This window comes from Leopardus geoffroyi, chromosome E1, assembly GCF_018350155.1.
Source record: "Leopardus geoffroyi isolate Oge1 chromosome E1, O.geoffroyi_Oge1_pat1.0, whole genome shotgun sequence".
In the NCBI taxonomy this organism is placed as follows: domain Eukaryota; kingdom Metazoa; phylum Chordata; class Mammalia; order Carnivora; family Felidae; genus Leopardus; species Leopardus geoffroyi.
This window is the reverse complement of record NC_059330.1, coordinates 31379429-31400372: the sequence shown is the minus strand read 5'-3', so window position 1 is coordinate 31400372 and position 20944 is coordinate 31379429. Positions and strand designations below refer to the sequence as shown.

At 40.4% G+C, this 20944-nt stretch overlaps 1 protein-coding gene across 5 annotated transcripts in view; it reads left to right on the top strand.

Annotated features, from left to right (window-relative positions):
• TOM1L1 (target of myb1 like 1 membrane trafficking protein) overlaps window positions 1-20944 on the top strand; it is a 49043-nt gene that overhangs the window by 10853 nt on the left and 17246 nt on the right. For 3 of the 5 annotated variants that reach the window (XM_045488332.1, XM_045488330.1, XM_045488331.1), the window contains exons 4-8: window positions 894-1043; window positions 1653-1778; window positions 3268-3369; window positions 5059-5175; window positions 15919-16052. In XM_045488332.1, coding sequence (XP_045344288.1) covers window positions 894-1043; window positions 1653-1778; window positions 3268-3369; window positions 5059-5175; window positions 15919-16052 — 629 coding nt within the window. The remainder of the gene's footprint in view (window positions 1-893; window positions 1044-1652; window positions 1779-3267; window positions 3370-5058; window positions 5176-15918; window positions 16053-20944) is intronic. The other 2 variants (XM_045488333.1, XM_045488334.1) reach the window with 2 other exon arrangements.

Sequence of the window (20944 nt, the reverse complement as noted above, 5' to 3'; positions counted from 1 at the left end):
TGCTTGAACACCTTCCCACAGGATTTGTGCACATTAACCTTCTTCTCAAGTTCAGAATAGAGGTGTGATGGCGACAAACAAGGACCCTTCACTGGCCTCTTAGTGCAGTGGCCACATTCTTCTCATTCATTGCCATGCGTTTCTGTGTAGTCTGTATGATGCTGCTCCAGACTTTATCCACCCTACCTCCCCAATGAAGTCTCCCCACATGAAGAAGCCCCTACAAACCAGAGTACTCATTTTCCTTCTGAGATCTCCTATGCTTTGTCACCTATATGTATGTATGTATGTATTTTGATACCACTTTCCTAGAATATAGCTCTACATTCATTTTTTCTTAACTATTTTTCAAAGCCCAACTTAGGACCACCTTTTTCCAAAAGTCTTAAAACCACCTGGCCCTAAATTATCACTTGGCCCTAATTTACCTGTCCATAAAGGTCTGTAGCTAAGATGACTGTGTAATTTATCATCCAGACCAGGACAGTTTTGAGAATGAAAAAGATCATTAGTAAAGCCGGGACAACAAGAAAATACCAGAACTTCCCTGGAAAAACTAGGACCAATGTCATCCAGTCTGTAGCCCATGTGTCTGTAGCACTTTACATTTGGCCCTTAGCATTTACTACCAAGTACTGGTATTTAATGGTTTTAATGCTCTGATGATTGTGTCCCGACTCCCCAAGAAATCTGTCCCTCTGAGCACTTACATCATGCCTTCTACTTCTTCACATTCCTAGAACCTCATGCTTTACCATCTATTTTAGTAGACCGTAAATTCTGTTTAATTAGGATGCTGGTGGAAATCATTACTTAGTGATTTTTACCTTCTATGTAGGAGGGTGGTTTTGCCAGAGAGATATAATTAAATTCAAATTTTCTCTCTAATTTAGCTTATTGACATGTGCATGCAGAACTGTGGTCCAAGTTTCCAGTCTCTGATTGTGAAGAAGGAATTCGTTAAAGATAGTCTGGTTAAGCTGCTGAACCCCAGATACACCTTGCCCTTAGACATTCAGAATAGAATCTTGAATTTCATTAAGGTAAGTCTATTGTATGCCTTATGGGATGGAAGGCCTCTAAGATTAGAACTGTAATTATGTACGTCCTGATCGGTCTAGTGACCCTTTTACAAACTTAGGATTGAGCCAGAAAGCATCTCACTCTTTTATTTTCCAGGTAATAGTAATTTATTGGTATTGGATGGTGCCCTATTTCTGAAGAATTTTTAGTTATTTCTGTACTTTTTCTCAGTTTCTGTTTTATTCGTGTCTGATAAGAGAGTGATGTGTATACTTGTTTGACAGATAGGGAAACTGTTCTGGAGTAGATAACAGACTGCTTTCAAAGTTATTTGGCAAAGGAGCTACTGATGCTATTTTAGAATCTGTCTATTCTGGATTCAGTACAGCAAAAAAACAGTAGTACCTATTCCAGGGTTTCATTAAAATGCTGAGGCATGGGAATCTGATGATTAAAAATTTATTATTATTTTAGTCTCTGAAAACTTTTTTTTTTTGTCCATGGCATTCAAAACCAACTTTCTCTTAGGAAGATACAGAATTGTCAATCTCTCATTTTCTGTCTCCAGCTTACAAATTGTGTTTTGATCTTGCTGTTGTTTTAACTCTGGAATGATTTCTTGAATTCAGACTTGGTCACAAGGTTTCCCAGGAGGTGTGGATGTAAGTGAAGTGAAAGAAGTGTACCTTGACCTTCTTAAGAAAGGTGTTCAGTTTCCTCCCTCAGATGCAGAGGCTGAAACAGCAAGACAAGAGGTAGGAGGCCCTTCTTCAACTGCTACAGAATAAGATAGTCTATTATGTGACTCTTTTCTCTTAGAAAGGGACAACTCTGCCTCTATCCAACTTAAACAAAAAGATGGATTTATAAGAAGGCTGTTGCAATATCTCCTAGAATAACCAAGCCACAAGAAGTTGGTGTTAGCTGGATCTTTAAAACAGAAAACCAGGCACTCAAATGTCATTACTTGTTTCTCATTGCAGACTATCTTTTCCCACATAGTAGACCTAGCTCTCAAATTTTCATGTTAGAGCTTTAACTTTTTCAGATTCCAAGCTTAGAAACCTTGGAAAAGGGACCAACATGGGTCAGTCTTCTGCTTCTGAACAAATTGACTGAGATCATATAAGAAGAGGTGGCTCCGGAGGGAAATCATTTGGGTAGACTAGAGGAGGGGGCCGTTTTCAAAAGAAAGAACTTGTGCTAGACAGGCAAGGGTCTCCACCATGGGGAGTCATCTGTCAAACTTGTTATTAATCCTGTGTCTATGGAAGAGTTTCTGGATATTCACATATGTTCTTTCTCAAGTTTGCAAATGATTTTTGCAAATTAGCTTTTGAACTTGTAATACTTTGAGTACTGATTATAATTCAGCTCTTGCTGTAATTTCCACAGTGTGAAAAACAGTCCTTCTTCCCTTCTGTAGATTGAGGAGTCCTGCCTTGATGGAAAAGTAGTTCATGTGTATACCTGAAGTCTGATCTTTGTGGAGGCTTTGTCCTGAAGGCTAACTCTTCTACTTGTGCAGGCTGTTCCCTGGCCCCTAGCCACCTGCCCCAACCTTTTACCTGCATGAGTCTGCTCACCACACCCCTTTTATTCTTTCTTCCAAAGTGTAATATAGTAGTGGCCTAGGACCTCTTACTCAATTGCTCAGTATGTGCTTTGGGGTATATATAATATGGGAGCATGTTAGGCATATTCTACTGTCGACTAAATTAAACTCCCCGTATTTACAAGATTTCTAGGTGACTTCTGTGGACCTAATGTCAAAACACTGGCCTGAGCCCTGTGCTTCGGGTTCTCCACTCAAGGTTGGAAATGAGGCATTGCCTCGGGGAAGCATTCATTAGCGGAGAAAGGAGATGTCTTGCCAGTCATGGCTTAAAAAGACTTGACAAGAACTGATTTAGGATTTCTTTTTAAAAACCTAAAGAGAGGGCAATAATCTCACATGGCAATTTATCTTGTAGATTCTTGGTATAAACTAAGAGCACTTTATTTATTGTAATTTAGTTAATAATTGTAATAGCCATCTTTTATTGAATACTTTGTTATGGATACACTATTAGTACTGTTCTCAAAATGCTGGTTAGGTTGGACACTTGACAATTGACTTTGGGCCAACACCCTCTACCCAGGACTGTAGTTGAGAGGAGCAATTGAGCCATCTGAATAGAAAAGCTGGGCTTGGGGTGGCTGTGTTAATTCCAATAATAATATTTCCATATTTCACATTGGTAGACTGCTCACATCTCGAACCCGCCATCATCTGTTCCATCCGCACCAGTTCTTCCTACTGTGATTGTTCCCAAGAGCTCTACTATTACATTGGTCCCAGAACAGGTAACAACAGTGACAACTCTACTTATTGATGACTCTAAGTTATCAGCACTTCATATGCAGTTTGTTTGTTCTTAACAACATTGGCTGGTGGAGGGAGGCACGTTATTACCCTCCCTTTACAGAGGAGGGGACTGAAGGTTAGTGATACTATGTGACTTATCATGGTTCAGTTCTAAGTAGAATGAATCCTGTGGATTCTGTCTGATTCTAAAGCCCAAGCTCTTAACCATTGTGCTTGGTTAGTGGTTGTCTTTGTGGAGACTAGGCTGTGGAATGGATCTTGTGTTGACTAGCTGATTCCTGTTGATCCTACTAGGACTGTCTATAATATACCATTCCAAAGACTTTGGTAAGTGGTAGCCTTATTTCTAGCATTAACTGGGCCAACTGAATTACATTTACTTTGTTGTCTATATCTGTTTATCAAAGACCCAGATAACCAGTTATTATTGATGCTTATTTATGTTTTGCTACAAGGGAACTATCATTTAAAACTTTGAATTATTATTCAGTATTCTATAAAAATCCATGTGATTGATTTCTCTTAGAATTTAATGCAAGAAGAAAAAAAGTTTTTCTCTCGATTTTTTTCCTCCCTTTTCTAACACCATGGGAACTAGGAAATGCTAATTTTTTTTCTTCCCATTGGTTTTGCTGCTGACATTTGCCATTTTGTCCAGGTTCCCGTAATAGTCACCTTCTCCTTTCTCCATATTGGTTCTAATCTGACTTTTTTCCATTCACTTTTAACTTTCTTAAAGCAGATGTCTAGATTTATTATGTGAGAGATCTCAAGTCCTTTTTTTTTTTTTTTAAAGAATTTTTTTTTTTAATTTTTTTTTTCAACGTTTATTTATTTTTGGGACAGAGACAGACAGAGCATGAACGGGGGAGGGGCAGAGAGAGAGGGAGACACAGAATCGGAAACAGGCTCCAGGCTCTGAGCCATCAGCCCAGAGCCCGACGTGGGGCTCGAACTCCCGGACCGCGAGATCGTGACCTGGCTGAAGTCGGACGCTTAACTGACTACGCCACCCAGGCGCCCCTTGATCTCAAGTCCTTTTAGAAGGTAACAGATTGTTGAGGTGCCTGGATGGCTCAGTTGGTTAAGCACCTGACTTCAGTTCAGGTCATGATCTCATGGTTTGTGGGTTCAAGCCCCACATCGGGCTCTGTGCTGACAGCTCAGAGACTGGAACCTGCTTAGTTTCTGTGTCTCCCTCTTTCTCTGCCACTTCCCCACTTGTGCTCTCTCTCTCGTCTCTCAAAGGTAAATAAGTGTTAAAAAAAAATGAGAAGATAATAGATTGTACATTTATAAAACAATTAGATATTTATATAAATTTGAAAATATTAAATTTTGCAAAAGACTTTTCTCTACTAGCAAATGTCCTCTTGGTAGCAGAAAACAGGGTAGCCATTTTTTTTTTTTTTTTTAACGTTTATTTATTTTTGAGACAGAGAGAGACAAAGCATGAATGGGGGAGGGTCAGAGAGAGGGAGACACAGAATCTGAAACAGGCTCCAGGCTCTGAGCTGTCAGCACAGAGCCTGACGCGGGGCTCGAACTCACGGACCATGAGATCATGACCTGAGCTGAAGTCGGCCGCCCAACCGACTGAGCCACCCAGGCGCCCCCAGGGTAGCCATTCTTTATGTGTCACATTGTGATTGTGTTGCTCTCCACAGATTGGAAAGTTGCACAGTGAATTGGATATGGCAAAAATGAATGTGAGAGTGATGTCTGCCATACTGATGGAGAACATTCCTGGGTCTGAAGACCGTGAAGACATAGAGCTTCTGCAGGTGTAGTATGATTTCATGGACAGTCAGTCACACCATCTCTTAAGGTTTCTTCCATCTCAAGGCTGTAAGAATAACTAATATTATCTATTCATTTTCAGTTGATTTCTAAACTTAGCAAGGACATGCCAGGATGACTTTATCAAAAATGTAATAGTAACTTAGACATGGTTCTTATTCTCTCACAACAAATAATTTAACAACATTAAATCAGTTATAGCCTTGGTTGTATACAATCTGCACTAGTCACTAATTTTTTTTTTTTTAATGTTTATTTTGAGATGGAGCACACGTGCGCATGCAAGAGAGAGAAGAGGAGAGAGAGAGAGAGGGAGAGGGAGAGCAAGGGGAGGGGCAGGGGGAGAGAGAAAATCCCAACCAGGCCTGTCAGCACAGAGCCTGATGCAGGGCTCAATCTTATGAACTATGAGATCATCCTGAGCTGAAATCAAGAGTTGGATGCTTGACTAAGCTACTCAGGTGCCTCAGTCACTAATTGTCTTAAGTATATACAAGTTGTCTCTATATCCATCCACTCAACAAGCATATTGAGTGATGACAGTGTGGTAAAGGATATAGAAGCCAGGAGGCTGGCCTAGTCCCCAGGGAACTTATGTCTAGTAAGCAAGATTGTTTGGTCAACAACCAGTTTAAATAAAGTATTTTAGATGCTGTAATATAAATTTGTTTATCATATATTGGGATCAGGGGTAGGGGCAAAGAGAATAGTGAGGGTTTTTGTTTATTTTTTAATGTTTGTTTATTTTTGAGAGAGAGAGAGAGAGAGGGAGAGAGAAAGAATGAGTGGGGGAGGGTCAGAGAGAGAGGGAGACACAGAATCTGAAGCAGGCCCAGTCTCTGAGCTGTCCGTACAGGGCCTGACATGGGGCTCAAACCCAGAAACCGTGAGGTCATGACTTGAGCCGAAGTTGGATGCTTAACTGACTGAGCCCCCGCTAGGCACTGCTCTGCGGTGGTACTTCTTGTGGGAAGTCTTGGATGTCCTGGATTATGCTTTCCTCTAATTTAGGAGTTAGAAAACCATGGCCGGTGGTCCACATGCAGGCCTTGGTCTGTTTTTGTGCCGCCTATGAACTCAGAATGGTTTAAAATTTTTAAAAGGTTGCCAAAAAAAAAAAAAAAAAAAGTCATTTCTCAAACTATATCTATGCATGCCTACTTCCGGAGATCAGTAGGGAGTCAGATACACTTCTTAAGGAACTCTGCACCACTCTCCACCCACTGTAAATGGATTTGAGTTTGTGTTCTCTCTCAGGTACACAGGGATAAGAAGAGGATTTAAAACCACAGCTTGAGAGCACAAAGCTCCAGGTGAAGAGTGTTAAGATCTGGTCTTGTACAAGTCATTGAGGACCTTATATGCCATGCCAGAGTGGGCCTGATGGCAGAAGGGAACCTTTAAAAGGGATATAAGCTGAAGGACAATATAACTGACATTGAGATGCTAAACTCTAGAGAAGCAAGACCAAATTCTAAGAAATATTTGTAGACTGCATTTAGGACTTACGGTATATTCTATGGGGGGAAATGACCTCTGTGGTCAAGTAAGTTTGCAAAACCAACTACTATTATGTTTCTTCTCTTGGAGGTTCATAGAGCTTATTAGTATAGTAAAGATGCCTAAGAATCTTTCTTTAACCCAACATTTTCAAACATATTTGACCAGACAATCCTCATTTGCTGAGTATGTTAACATCCTACAAAACATCAGTGTAATATTCCTTGAGAAACAACTCAATATTTTGGCACAGTGGCTTTAAGTGTATTGTTTTTAGAATCTTTTACATAGGAATATCATATTTTGCTAAGCATTCTTGGGATTCTTGGCCTTGGACTTCATTTCTGTGTGTATAATATGAAGAGCTAAGAGGACACTTAAAAAAGATAATATTAAAATATCCTATTAGAATAAAAGGAAAATTAATCATTAAAAATAGTTCCTTTGTAGTAATCCTTTTAAAAAATCCATAATTGAAGGTTTTTGCAGATATAAATTTTGTGACTTATGTGTGATGAGCATGTTAACTAAAATTTTTAAGTTAAATATCAAAGTAAGAATATGGGACAGATCATATTTTTCAGAAATGACCACAGCAGTATTTCTAGTGCCATGTGGTCTTCCTAAGCCTTTCAGAGCTTCTACAATGACATGATTTATGACTTTCTTCCCTGCTTCATCCATCTGTGGCAAACAACCCTCCATTAAAAATGTACATAGAAACATTCCATTTAAACATGTGAATCCAGCTATATACTGTGCGCCATCCTGGACAACACCAAAATGCCTTTTTGTGTCCCAGTGTTCAGGTACAGATGTTTGGTCACATTTTGCAAGGAGAACGCTAATACGTTGTCTTGATGCCAGAGTTTAGGGCTGTGTGTTGCCTTGAATAATAAGGAGTCTTGGGGTATAAAGCAACATTAAAATACCACTCATGTCCCATTGAAGTTGAATAGGTTCTGGCACCTGACTAAGCCTACTGAATGTGTAACTTTCTTCTTCGTTTTATGTTTTTCATTAGTAACACATAGAGCTCTCACGAGGAGTGCTATTCTTAATATTCTTTTGACAAGAATTGGAATCTTGTACTCTCAATTCCCTCATAAGAGAAAACTATTTCTTTTTTTTTACAACACTTATGACACCAAGTGTGTGAGCAAGTGTGTGAGGTGTTTTTTCTTCCCTCATGTTAAACCATTCTGACACTATCCAGAGTTGGCATTGACTCCACAGGTTAAGGACAAGACCATCCCCACTTCAGATGCCTGTTGCAAGCCTGAGTATCCCAGACTTTTGACTGACAAGCTGTAAACTGGGGGTTTCCATGATCTTCTCCATGGGATTGACAATTTCCTAGAATGCCTCACAGAACTCAGGGAAACATTCATATTTGTTGTTTTATTATAGAGTGTATTACAATGGATACAGATGAATAGTCAGGTGAAGAGATAAGTCCAAGGTCCAGACGGTTCCAAGAGCTGCAGGAGCTTTTGTACCCATGGAGTTGGAATGTACTACTCTCCTGGCATATGGATGTGTTCACCCACTCTCTAAACTTGTTTTTGGAGTTTTATGGAGGCTTTGTCATGTAGGCATGTTGATTATTACCTCAAATCTTCAGCCTCTCTCCCTACTCAGAGGATTGAGGATGGGGTTGATGTTCCAAGCTTCTAATCATGGTTTGGTCTCTCTGGTGACCAGCCCCCACCCAGGAGCACACCGAGTCACCTCATTAGAACTAAAGATGCTCCTATCACCCAGGGAATTCCATGGGATTTAGGACTTCTCCGTTAGAAACCAGAGGCAGAGACCAATACATAGGTTTCTTATTTTGCATATCAGTTGTAGCCCTTTAGGTGTCCCCGCTGCATATTTGGGGTCTTTGATGCATCTTCCCATCTTGTTCAGGCCCCAGGCCTTGTCTCCTGCCTCTTAAGGTTATTGGAGCTTGGCAGATGAGTGCCTTACAAGCCTTGTACCTTTATTGCCTCTTCTGTCTTTGGATCCTATTTGTTTTTTCAGTGTTTGAGGATTTCTCATTCTTTCTTAAGAACTTAGGCATGTATGTTAGAATAATATATTGTATCTAGCATTTTTAGGTATTTTGTTATCAAGAAGGTTTTTGGGATATTGAGTAAAACACTGTCCTAGAAGCCAACAACTATATAGCTTGCTTATTTAAAAAAATTGAGGTAAAATTCACATAACATAAAGTTAACCATCTTGAAGTATATGATGTAGTGGCATCTAGTGCATTCACAGTGGAACCAGTTCTTGTCTTTGGGTCCAGAACCTTTGGACCTAGTTCTGAAAAGGAAACCCCATACCCATGAAGCAGTCTCTCCCCTGTTCTGTTCTTTTCCCTGTCCCACCTATCTGTTTACTGTTTCTACGGATTTACATATTCTGGATATTTTATATAAATGTAATCGTGCAATATGTGGCCTTTGTGTGTGGCTTTTTTCACTTTACTTACTCCACTAACCTTGTTTTCAAGGTTCACTCATGTTGTAGCACATATCAGAATTCCATTCGTTTAGTGGCCCAGTAATATTCCATTGTATGGATATGTTACGTCTTATTTGTGTGTTTATTAGTTGATGGACATTTGGGTTGTTTTCACCTTTTGGCTATTAATGCTATGAGCGTTCATATATATATATATATATATATATATATATGTATATGTATACACACACACACACATATATGTGTGTGTGTGTATTTGTATTCCTATGTTCAGTTTTTATTTAACTTTTTTTCAGTGTTTATTTTTGGGAGAGAGAAACAGAGCATGATTGGAGGAGGGGCAGAGAGAGAGAGAGAGGGAGACACAGAATCTGAAGCAGGCTCCAGGCTGTGAGCTGTCAGCACAGAACCTGATGCAGGGCTCGAACCCACAAACCATGAGGTCATGACCTGAGCTGAAGTTGGATGCTTAACCGACTGAGCCACCCAGGCGCCCTCTGTGTTGTTCTTTTGAGCCTATAACCTAGGAGTAGCTCTGCTGGGTAATGTAGTAATTCTGACTCTGACAGTTCCTTAAAAAGTTAAACTGTTTTCCACGGTGGCTGCACCATTTTACATTCCCGCCAACAAGGTACAAGAATTGTGGTTTCTCTGCTTCCTTGCCAACATTTCTTTCTTTTTTTTTAAATAGCTGTCTACTAGGTGCCAAGGGTATCTCATTATGATTTTGATTTGCATTTCCTAATGATATTGAGCATCTCCATAGAGCGTTTTAAAAGGCAAATCAGATCATGTTGTCTTTGCTTGAAACCCTCCAGTGGCTTCCTGTGACGTGGAATAAAACCCCAGCCTCCTTATTCTGGCCACAAAGCCCTCTCTGATCAGCTTCTGCCTACCTCTCCTTCCACAGCACATGGAACTCCTTGGTCCACCTATACTGGACACCTTCCTGTTCCTTGGACACACCAAGTTTGTTCTTGAAATCTTGGAGGATTTCATCCTTGATTGTCCTGCTTTCCCTCTCTAATGGCCAGCTTTTTCTCTTCACTTGCAGCTTAGTATGTTACTTCCTCCAAGAAGACTTTTTGGACTCCCCAGGCTTCAGACTCTAGATTTTTGTCAGCCACTCTCCTGCCCCATCACCATTTCATCTTCCACCCTAGTGCTCTGAGGCTTTTCTCAAATATTCGTTCAGCCCCCTTTGCCTACAAGAAGGGAAGCTCCCAAAGCTTATCTCACTGACTGCTCAGGTTCTGGCTCTCAGACCAATGCCTGGCATGATGTAGTCACTCAAAAAAAAATCTTTTTTTTTTTTTAAAGTTTGTTTATTTATTACAGAGTGAGCTAGCAGGGAGAGGGGCAGAGGGAGTAGGGGAGAGAATCCCCCCTGTCAGCGTGGAGCCCAATGCAGGGCTCCAACTCCTGAACTGTGAGATCATGATCTGAGCCGAAATCAAGGGTCAGACGTTTAACCGACTGAGCCACTCAGATGCCCCTCAATAAAAATATCTTTAATAAATGTTTTTCCGCCTCTAGATTTTATATGGCTTAAAATAAAAATCTTTATCCTTGCTACGAGAGACTGTATCTTCATTCTTTTGTTTTCCACTTAGATGGTTGGTTGTCCAAATAACATCTAACGATTCATACCACTTCCATTCATTTCAAACACTCCTTCATCACATTCTATATTCTAATACAAAGATGTCTTTCTGGAGGCTGTTCCGTTTGATCTGTTTAGTCCTGTGTTGGTATCATACTATTTTAATGATTCTAAGTACGCGTTTTCATGCCTTTGTGGAGTTGGTCAGTGAAACAGATGGCATGGCCAATTTGGATAATTTGAAGAGAGTTTAATCAAGGTACTATTCAGCAAGATATTGCAGGGTTTAAGGAAACTACAGGAGCTAGTTCATTATCCTGTGCTATTAACTAATATCCCTATGCATAAATAGGCAAGAGGGAAGTTTTGCCAGAACTCAAAGGAAAGAATGATGAAGAGCCTTGAGAGTAGAGGTGCTTTTGGTGGAAGGAGTAGACGGAGAAATATCCAGATCTCACTGTCCTCTTTCCCTCCCATTTCCTGCCAGTGCCTGCTGTGTGCTGAACTCCATCAGAAGGGAGAGGGCAGGGGACCTGGTGATGTGTTCCCTACAGGCCAGGCCCCAGGGCATAGAGCAGGGCAGAAGAGTGTGGCTGGGGGATCTGGAGGGCAAAAGGCATTCAACACATAGGAAGACTCTAAAAAAAAAAATGATTGGCTTTTCTTGTACGTGGTCACAGTGTTTACCAGTGGTCACAGTCTTATTATGCAATTTGTTTACGTTAAAACCAGTCTCTGTACTTGGAATCTCTTCTGGTTTTGTCTGTGAGTGCTTTACCGGCTACCAGCTGTTCTGTTTATTTGCAGCCCATTCCCTGTGTGTGGCCTTCCATCTGAAATCTGGTAGACTTTCATAAACTCCCTTTTCTATTCTTCCAGCCCAGGCTGAACAATCAGGTCCCGAAGCCCTGCTAACTAGCAGGGCTCTTGCTCTTTGTTGGACACTTAAGCAGTAGAAGTATTTTGTGTGGTAGACCCCTTTCCTTGCCGCCATATTGTTCCTGGACTTTGAACTTGATTGGGGGTGGAAACTGGATTTATTTTCTTTATCTTTTTTATTTTAATTTTTAATGTTTGTTTTTGAGGGAGAGGGAGACAGAGTGTGAGTCAGGGAAGGGCAGAGAGAAAGAGACACAGAATCCAAAGTGAGCTCCAGGCTGTGAACTGTCAGCACAGAACCTGACACGGGGCTCGAACTCGCAAACTGTGGGATCATGACCTGAGCCAAAGTCGGATGTTTAACCGGCCGAGCCACCCAGGCACCCCTGGATTTATTTTAGATTGCCACATTGGGGTACAAAGATTCAGAGCTGCATCCCAGTCTGAGTATTTTGATGAGTCCAGAGTATCTACTCTGGTCACATGGATGAAAGATCGGAGCGTGAGTCTTGCCTTTGCTTTCTTGGCATTTTACACTTGGCTTTAGGCCAGTTTTAACTTGAATAGCCAACTTCCCTGGTACCTCCCATTTCAGTCTTCTCTTGTTTTGGCCTAGCCCCAGTAGGACAATGAAAGAAAAGAATGTTTTAGTCTTTAGTAGAATAAAAAAGCAAGCTCTGATTTTGAAGTACAACTGGAGAAAACCTTAGTCTAACTTAGCAGAGAAGTTTAAAATTTCATTGAAAATTTTAGTTGAATCTAAAATTTCATCCTGTAAGGATAATTTGTAACAGTTTGTGGGGGGGGGGTGTAAAATTTTAAAAAGTCCTCTTTCACTAAACACTCTTACTGTCTTTACCATTCAGAAACTTGTGGAAGGGACTTTCAGTGTCACTGAGACCATCTCCCTTCCTTAACAAAAAAGGGGTTGATGTGCCTATACAGTGGCAAGTCATGGAGATGGGGGGAGAACCTTGTTCTCCTGAACATATATTCTATCCATTATACCAGCTTGTTTCTCATTTTGAGCCCCAAATTGACTTTCTAGGATAGGTTGCTAACCAGTCTTTACATACCTCTCTAGCTGGGTTGGAAGCAACTTGAAGGCAGTAACTAAGCCTTATACTTCTAAATCCATATAACTATGTGTATTTATTGTACATGCTTTGCACACTGAATGAGTTCATTAAATTTCTGTTGAATTCAATAGATCAATGCTTTTTTGTTGAAGAATTAATGATTTAGGAAAAAAGAGCTAAGGGGTTACTGAAGACAAAGGCGTTTGGAGAAATAAAATGTTGACCATATTTGGTTAGAGAAAAGGGTCAGAGGATTCTAATGAGTTAATGATCTTTCTGAGTATTGACAGTTAATTTGCTATTCACTCAGCTGATGTCTGTGTAAGGAAAAAAAAACTACGAGCAAGTTAAACTGAGAAATGTTCAGTTTTAGGGTGGGGGTTAGTTTTTATTTTTTTGCAGATAGAGACGTTCTCTGGGTCTCTTGCAGTCTGGGTGGGTAGGACTGAGAGGGAGGAAATATGTTATGGGCTGATAATAGGAGTATTGCCCTGCAGATAGTACTTCCAGAGAAGGCTTGCAAGAAACATATTTCTTCCCGCTTTTACTTTTTCAGGGGAGATATTCAGGCATTTCTGGTTTTCTGTTCATGAGTTGTGTTGCTGAAGGTGATCCAGTTACCGCTGGAATTGAAAATGCGATAGCGCCTCCTCCCTTAATCCCTGAGTTCTCTGTGGAGGACCAGGAGCCATCTGGATGTCAGGAGAGGAAGCGCTTAATGAGCTCCTTTTTGTTTTGCTCCAAAGACTTTCGAATTAATTGTTAAATTCCCTTTAACTGAGAAGCCTACCTTTGCTTTGATACGGTATTAAAGGGGTGCAATTCCAGGGGCTCCGTGATGGACATATGCACCAACAGCTGTTGCTGTGTGTTTTGACTCTCTCCCCCTGGCTCCCCACATCCAGGGCCCTCAGGTGCCTGCTGTGGGGAACTTCTGACCTGTCCTCTTGGTTCATGGTGCTTGATCTAAGCTGTTTCCAGGTGGCTTGGCCCTCCTGTGAGACAGACATCAATTGCAAAGATCAGAGTGGGCTGGCTTTTGAAGAGGTTTTTCAAATTCTGCTTTGCAAACCTGCTGAGAGATGCGGTGTTCTTTCATGTTTCCATTCCAGCTGTCTTTTGAGAGGGCAAAGGGAGGGTCTTCTTGTGACCAGGGGCTATTGATATTGGCTGCAAATTCATTTGAAATTAATTTCTACATTTTTGTCACAGGTATCTAACAGCCATTGTATTTCCTTGATCTTGACATCGCTGTAGCAAGGCTGCCAGTGATCAAGAAGGAGAACAATTTCATTATACTCACTAAGGGAAAAGTTCTCATTCATCATGGGGGTTATATCGAATGCCGTTCTTCGTTCTCTCTTTTGCATGATATTAGGTCCTGAGTAATAGCATGACTATTACAGGATTGTATTAGTTATGTAGTTAAGCTTCTAGTGATACTTCCTTATGCAATCATTAATACATTTATTGACTGCCCACTATATGCCAGACACCATGGAGTTTCAACTTTACCATTTTCTATTCTCACAACAACCCTACAAGATAGTTGGTATCTTTGTTTTACAGATGCATAAAAAAGCAAAACAAAATAAAACTGAATCTAAGATTTAATTAAATCCCATGTTAGGTATGTATATGGAGAGGCCTTTGGTCTACTGAGTCTGAGATCTGTTTTCTTTGTACTATTCCAGGGGGTCATAAGTAAGCCCCCTCTCTTTGTTTTATTAGGATAAAACACCCATTTGTTTGCATATCATCCCTGGTTACTTTCATGCTATAATGGCAAGAGTTGGATAGTTCTCACGGAGAACATGTGGTCTGCAAAGCAAAAAATAATATTATCTGGACCTTTAAGAAAAAAGTTTGCCAAGCCCTGATAGTAGCCACATCATTAGCAAATAGGACAGTTTTTCTGGCTGCATACTGCAGTGACAAAACCCAGAGCCTGTCTGTTCATCTGTCTGTATCGTTTTTTTCATTTTTGTTTCCTTTTGTCTTCTAAATATTTTTGTTAGGATTCTGTAGTGTGTAGGGGCTTTTACCTCTGAGTCTCAATGCCAGTTATTAATGGTTTGATGGATTTATTAAGTGATTTCCTGTCAGGACCTTGAAATAGATTGTTTGAGATTCTAAATGGTTTTGCCAACTGTAAGTTTTTCTGTGTGTCTGTCTGTCTCAAGGGGAAATGAGTCAGGTAATGGAATAGTCTGACGATTTAGCAAGTTCAGGAGCTCTCGTTTTGAAGATGTTTTCGCCTGACCTTAATGTACTATTATGTTTACAAATTCTAGCTAAGGTAGGTTTGAAGAAATAGGAATATTAGTTTCATGCTCCTCAGCCTTGCCTATGAGGACCGAAGTTTTGTGAGGCAGCAGTTTTCAAATTGTCTGTGTACATAAACACTTTAGGATGCTTACTAAAAACACATGTAGATTCCCAGACCCTCAGTCCTGGAGATTCTGAATCTGTGGGTCAACTGTAGGTGTCCCTGATGCTTCTGAGGAGACTGGGGAGTGCAGTACTGTCTTAATGCAGTGATTCTAGGTAGTCCACATAAGGATAGTATCCATGACTGTTTTTTTTTTTTTTAATCTTGGTTCGGTTTACCTCGAAATGTGAATGTTGTAAAATTTATTTATTTAAGTAAAACATCATAGGAAAATTATGCTGCTGTAAATGTATTTTAACTACTACTTTCTTGTACTACTGCTAATAGTGACAATAAACATTTTGTGTTTTATGTAGTGCTTTATAGTTATGGAGTTCCTCGTTATACACATCTCATTTGCTTTTTATGTCACCCCTTGAGGTATAGATGTGGCAACTAATATAACTTTGATTTGTCAAACAAGGAAACAGATTTGGAAGACAAGTGATTTCTGTATTCTACAGCTAGTAAGCCATACCTCTAGAATTCCTGTACACCAGTTCTAATTTCTAGCCTGGTGTTCTGTGCAGTATACCATAGTGTCCTTATGACACCTATTTTGGTTTTTAGAGGAAAGTATAATCATGTGTAACTCATTGCCTTCTGATAAGAAGGATGAGTTGTGCATAATTAAATCCTTCAGTAATCTCCCATAGGTGACTCACTGCGGAGTTGATAACCAGCATATACAGATTGGCAAATCGGTTGTCTTTATAGAACTTCCCTAGCACGGAAGAAGAAATGTCTCTCCTTTCTTTGACAGAAGCTTTATAAGACATGTCGGGAGATGCAGGAGAGGATCATGGACCTGCTTGTGGTGGTGGAGAATGAAGACGTAACCATTGAGCTAATTCAAGTGAATGAGGATTTGAATAACGCCATCCTTGGATGTGAGAGGTGAGCTGATGGTGCACCCTCCCCTCTTCCAATTCTATTTTTCCCACCAGTTGCTCAGCATTCTTATAAGAGTGTCTACCAGGTGAACCTCAGTTAAGATCAAGAACAACTTCAGGATAAGGCTGCCTTCCTTCCAAGATAGGGAATGTTGTCCTGGCCTTCTGGGAGCTTGTGATATGGCTTGCAAGAATGAGAGCACATCTGAGCAGTGCCAGGAGCATTCTTAAGCACTCTCAGGCTGTATATAAACATTTGACCATGGTGGGGTTTGGACCTGATACTGTCTGCACAGAGTACATTGTAAACTCAAACAAATGAAGAGTGTAAACAAAGCAGGGAGATTTATTCTAAGTTTGAGATGGACAAAAACATAGAATGTGCACAGGAGATGGGAGGATATTTTATTTATTTTTTAAATAATTTTTTAAAGTATATTTTTCTTTGAGAGGAAGATAGAGAGCAAGCAGGGGAGGGACAGAGAGGAGACAGAATCCCAAGCAGGCTCTGCACTGCCAGCACAGAGCCTGATGCTGATGTGGGGTTCAAACTCACGAATCACAAGATCATGACCCAAGCTGAAGTCAAGAGTCGGATGCTTAACCAACTGAGCCATCCAGGCACGCTGGGAGGATATTTTATATGAAGAAAATAGTCTGTGTAAAACCATACCAGTCAGTAAGGACATTTTGTATATGAACATAGATTTTTTTTAATTGCCATTCAGAAAAGTATGAAGGCAAAATTGTAAATATACTAAAATGTTAGTGACAAAATTATTTTTTCCTAAATTTTTTTATCATTGTGATCATGTAGAGAACATATGCTTTTGTTTCTCTCTTGATTTTATTCATTGTATAACAAGTATTGGTATAGCCTATTTTTTTTAAGTTTATTTATTTATTTGGTAGTGGAGGGGCAGAGAGAGAGGGAGAAAGGGAATCCCAAGCAGGCTCCACACTGTCAGCACAGAGCCTGATGTAGGGCTCTATCCCATGAACTGTGAGCTGAGCTGAATTGAGTCAGATGCTCAACCAACTGAGCTACCTGGGTGCCCCTAGTCTATGTTTTTAAATGCTTTTGATAAACCATTTTGTATTTTTGTTTTAAAAAAAATTTGTTTAGGGGCGCCTGGGTGGCGCAGTCGGTTAAGCATCCGACTTCAGCCAGGTCACGATCTCGCGGTCCGTGAGTGCGAGCCCCGCGTCAGGCTCTGGGCTGATGGCTCAGAGCCTGGAGCCTGTTTCTGATTCTGTGTCTCCCTCTCTCTCTGCCTCTCCCCCGTTCATGCTCTGTCTCTCTCTGTCCCCAAAATAAATAAACGTTGAAAAAAAAAATTTGTTTAATGTTTATTTTTGAGAGAGAGAGAGAGGGAGAGAGACAGAGCATGAGCAGGGGAGGGGCAGAGAGAGGGGGAGACAGAATCCGAAGCAAGCTCCAGGTTCTGAGCTAGCAGCACAGAGCCCGACGTGGGGCTCGAACCCATGAACTGTGAGATCATGACCTGAGCCGAAGTCAGATGCTCAACCGACTGAGCCACCCAGGTGCCCTATAAACCATTTTTTTTTAATAGTTGCATAATAATAGTGCATGTTTCTCACAGTTCACTTATTAGGCATTAAGTTGTTTCTAAGTCATTCATCAAAATAAGAGTCTAATAATCTATTGTAATAGGCAAGCCTATAAGTCAGAAAAATATCTTAAATCGTATGTACAAATATACACACTTGGAAATTGGAGTAAGTACAGTGGAACCAAGTACAAGAGGTCTGTCTGGTGAGAATAGCAGCCGGACTTAATCTGGGTGGAGAGAAGGCAGGGGGAGTGTGTCTGAGGAGGTGCCATGTGAGGAGAGAACTGCAGAATGAGTGGTCGTTGGTTAATAGGAACAGAGCAAGAGCTTGTATGGTATGTGAAGCTATGGAAAGTAGACAGGCCTGGGGGGAGAATGAGTATCCAGAATCCAGCCCCAATCCAGCCCTGTGGCATGCCTAGACTGACAAGTGACATCTTCCTCTGTTTTCATGTAGAGTACTGTGTATAAACATAGCTTCATGTGGAATCTAACAAAAACAAAAAAACAAGAAAAGCAAAAACAACACAAAACCAACTAAGTTCCTAGGTGCAGAGGAACATGGTGGTGGTTGCCAGGGGTGGGGAGTAGGAGAAATGGGGGAAGGGGGGGGGTGTCCAAAGGTAAAATAATAAAATAAAATAATTAAAAGCAAGGAACAGCAGCCAAATGTAATGTGTGGGCTTTATCCAACTTTGAACACACTAATATTAAAAAGCATTTAGATACTAATGGGAGAAATTTGAGCATGGATAGAATATTAATATTTCAGGACTTAAGGGGGGAAATATGGTTAAATAGATGGTTCAGTTGGAAAATGTCTTTATTTTTGGCGAATACCTTCTAAAGTATCTACAGATGAGGGGCATCTGGGTGGCTCAGTTGGTTGAGCCTCCAACTCTTGATTTTGGCTCAAGTCATGATCCCAGGAGCATGGGACCAAGCCCTGCATGGGGCTCCATGTTGAACATGGAGCCTGCTTGAGAGTCCCTCTACCCCTCTCCCCCTTTCCCTCTCTCCCTTTCTCCTTCTCCCTCTCTACTCCCCTTCTCCTTCTCCTCTCCTCCCTCTCCCCGACTCACGAGCATGCTCCCTCTCTCTCTTACTCTAAAAAAAAATAAATAAATAATACAAAATGTCTAGGGATGAAATGTCATAAAGTATATGATTTTAAATATTTCAGTGAAAAATCTATAAAGCAAATGTGGCAAAGGTACATGGTTATTAAATTTAGCTGATGAATAAAAGGGTGTTCATTATACTGTTCTTTTTACTTTCCTATAGGTTTGAAAGTTACCTAATAAAAAGTTAAAGCAAATGAACCTGGGTTAACAATTAATGTCACCTACATAAAACAACCTATTTTGGCACTTTTAAAATGTTGTATAAAACAGTTGTACATAAATGAACCCATAGGTGTATTTTAGGAATCTGAGAAGAGAAAAAAAAGAAAACCCTAGTTCCAGGCAAGTCTCATGTTCTCTTTCCAAACCAGTCCATAGGACTTCCTGTAAAGTAATTCTAGAGCCTCTGAGCTCCCCATGCTTTTTCTAGATCCTCCTTTCTCAATAGGAGTGATGTTGGCATTTGGGGTGAGACAGTTTTCCCTTGTGTGGTCCCTCCTTAGTGATTCAGAAGGGAAATAGGGAATAGGACTGGATTCAAGTTTGTTTTTTGTTTTTTTTATTCAAATCTTGATGATTTGGGGAAAATTGCTTACTTTTTTAAGACTGAGATTTGTTCCTGTTTGTTAAAGATAATACTACCTATTTGGAGTGTTTCATTTTTGTTTTGAAAATTAAATGAGTTAATGTATATAAAAGCACCTTGGGGAATGCTAGCCCATTGACACTCATTAAATATTAATTCTATCTCCTCCCCATTAGCATCCCTCTGGGCCTTTTAGAATTTTTTCCATTGATCAAGAATGAACCAGGAGAATCAGTGAAGTAAGACCAATAGCTATGAATAGGTTTTTTCCTTCACTATCTCGTATGTACTGCCTATCAGAGACAGCAGCCATTCATATGAAGGGATGACTGGGCGTTGACTGAACGCTGAACAAACTCATGCTGTTGCCTTTGTTTTCTGTGGTATGACTCAGTAAGTGGAAAAATAAGGAAAACCACATGGTTTTCATCAGAGTGCTGCCTTCTGGTTTTCATCTTGGGGAATTCTATTACAAACCATTAAGACCACTGACTAAAAGCTTCCTCTGAAGGGAAATGTGTATTTACTTGGTCTAGGTATCAGGAGATTGGGTTCCTTCTGTGAACAGCTCATTCTCATTCAGCTCTGAACCATGTGTGTTAAACCCAACTTCAGTTAGTTGTGATATAGAAACACTGAAGTTTTAAGGTTCAGAGAGAATTTTTTTCACCTCTAAAGGATAATATTCTTGGTGTATTCATTTCTTATGGCTGCCGTAGCAAATTATCACACATTTTAGTGGCTCAAAAAAGCATGAACTTAACTACCTTACAGTCCCGTAAGAGCCTGAAATGGGTCTCACTGGGCTAACATCCAGGTGTCAACAGTGCTATGTTCCTTTTTGGAGGCTCTAGAGGAGAATCCGTTTGCTTAATTTGTGCAGCTTCTAGAGCCTGTCCACAGTCCTTGGCTCATGACCCCTTTCCTCCATCTTCAAAGACAACATCATCCAGTCAAGTTTTTCTTACATTGTTTCATTCTTGCTTCCTCTTCTGCTGCCTCTTCCACATTAAAGGGCCTTTGTGCTTACATTGCTTGTCTGTGTAATCCAGGATAATCTCCCTATTAAAGTCTCTCTTCCATTTGCCATCTAACCTAACATATTCACTGTTCCGATGATGAGGATATAGAGATCTCGGACAGGGGGCATTCTTCTATTCATCACAGTCTGCTCTCTTGTTCCCTAAAGATTCACATCCATCCATATGCAAAGTACATTCACCCTATTCCAACATCCCCCAAAGTCTCTGCCCTTGACATCTAGGGAAGAGTTGTACAAATAAGAAAACAGAAGTTTGTTACTCAAGGCTGGATCTGTGAGGGTTGTTCATACCCAGCCTATAACTACCATACAAGAAACCAATGCCATAAGTAGGTGGAAGAAAAAAACATGTGTTTTAGAAAGGGAAAGAAGCTTACATGTTCCAATTTAGGAACCCTAAGCGCATGTTCCAAACTTAAGGTGTGTAGGTTCTTTCAGTCAGTGTGTTACGATACTAATACTACATGATTCTGAAGCAACTCTCAGTTTGCAAAGCATTTCCACATTAATCCACTTGTATTATCTTTCTAGGGGTTGCCCCAGAAAATAACATTCTGAGGAAATGCTTCA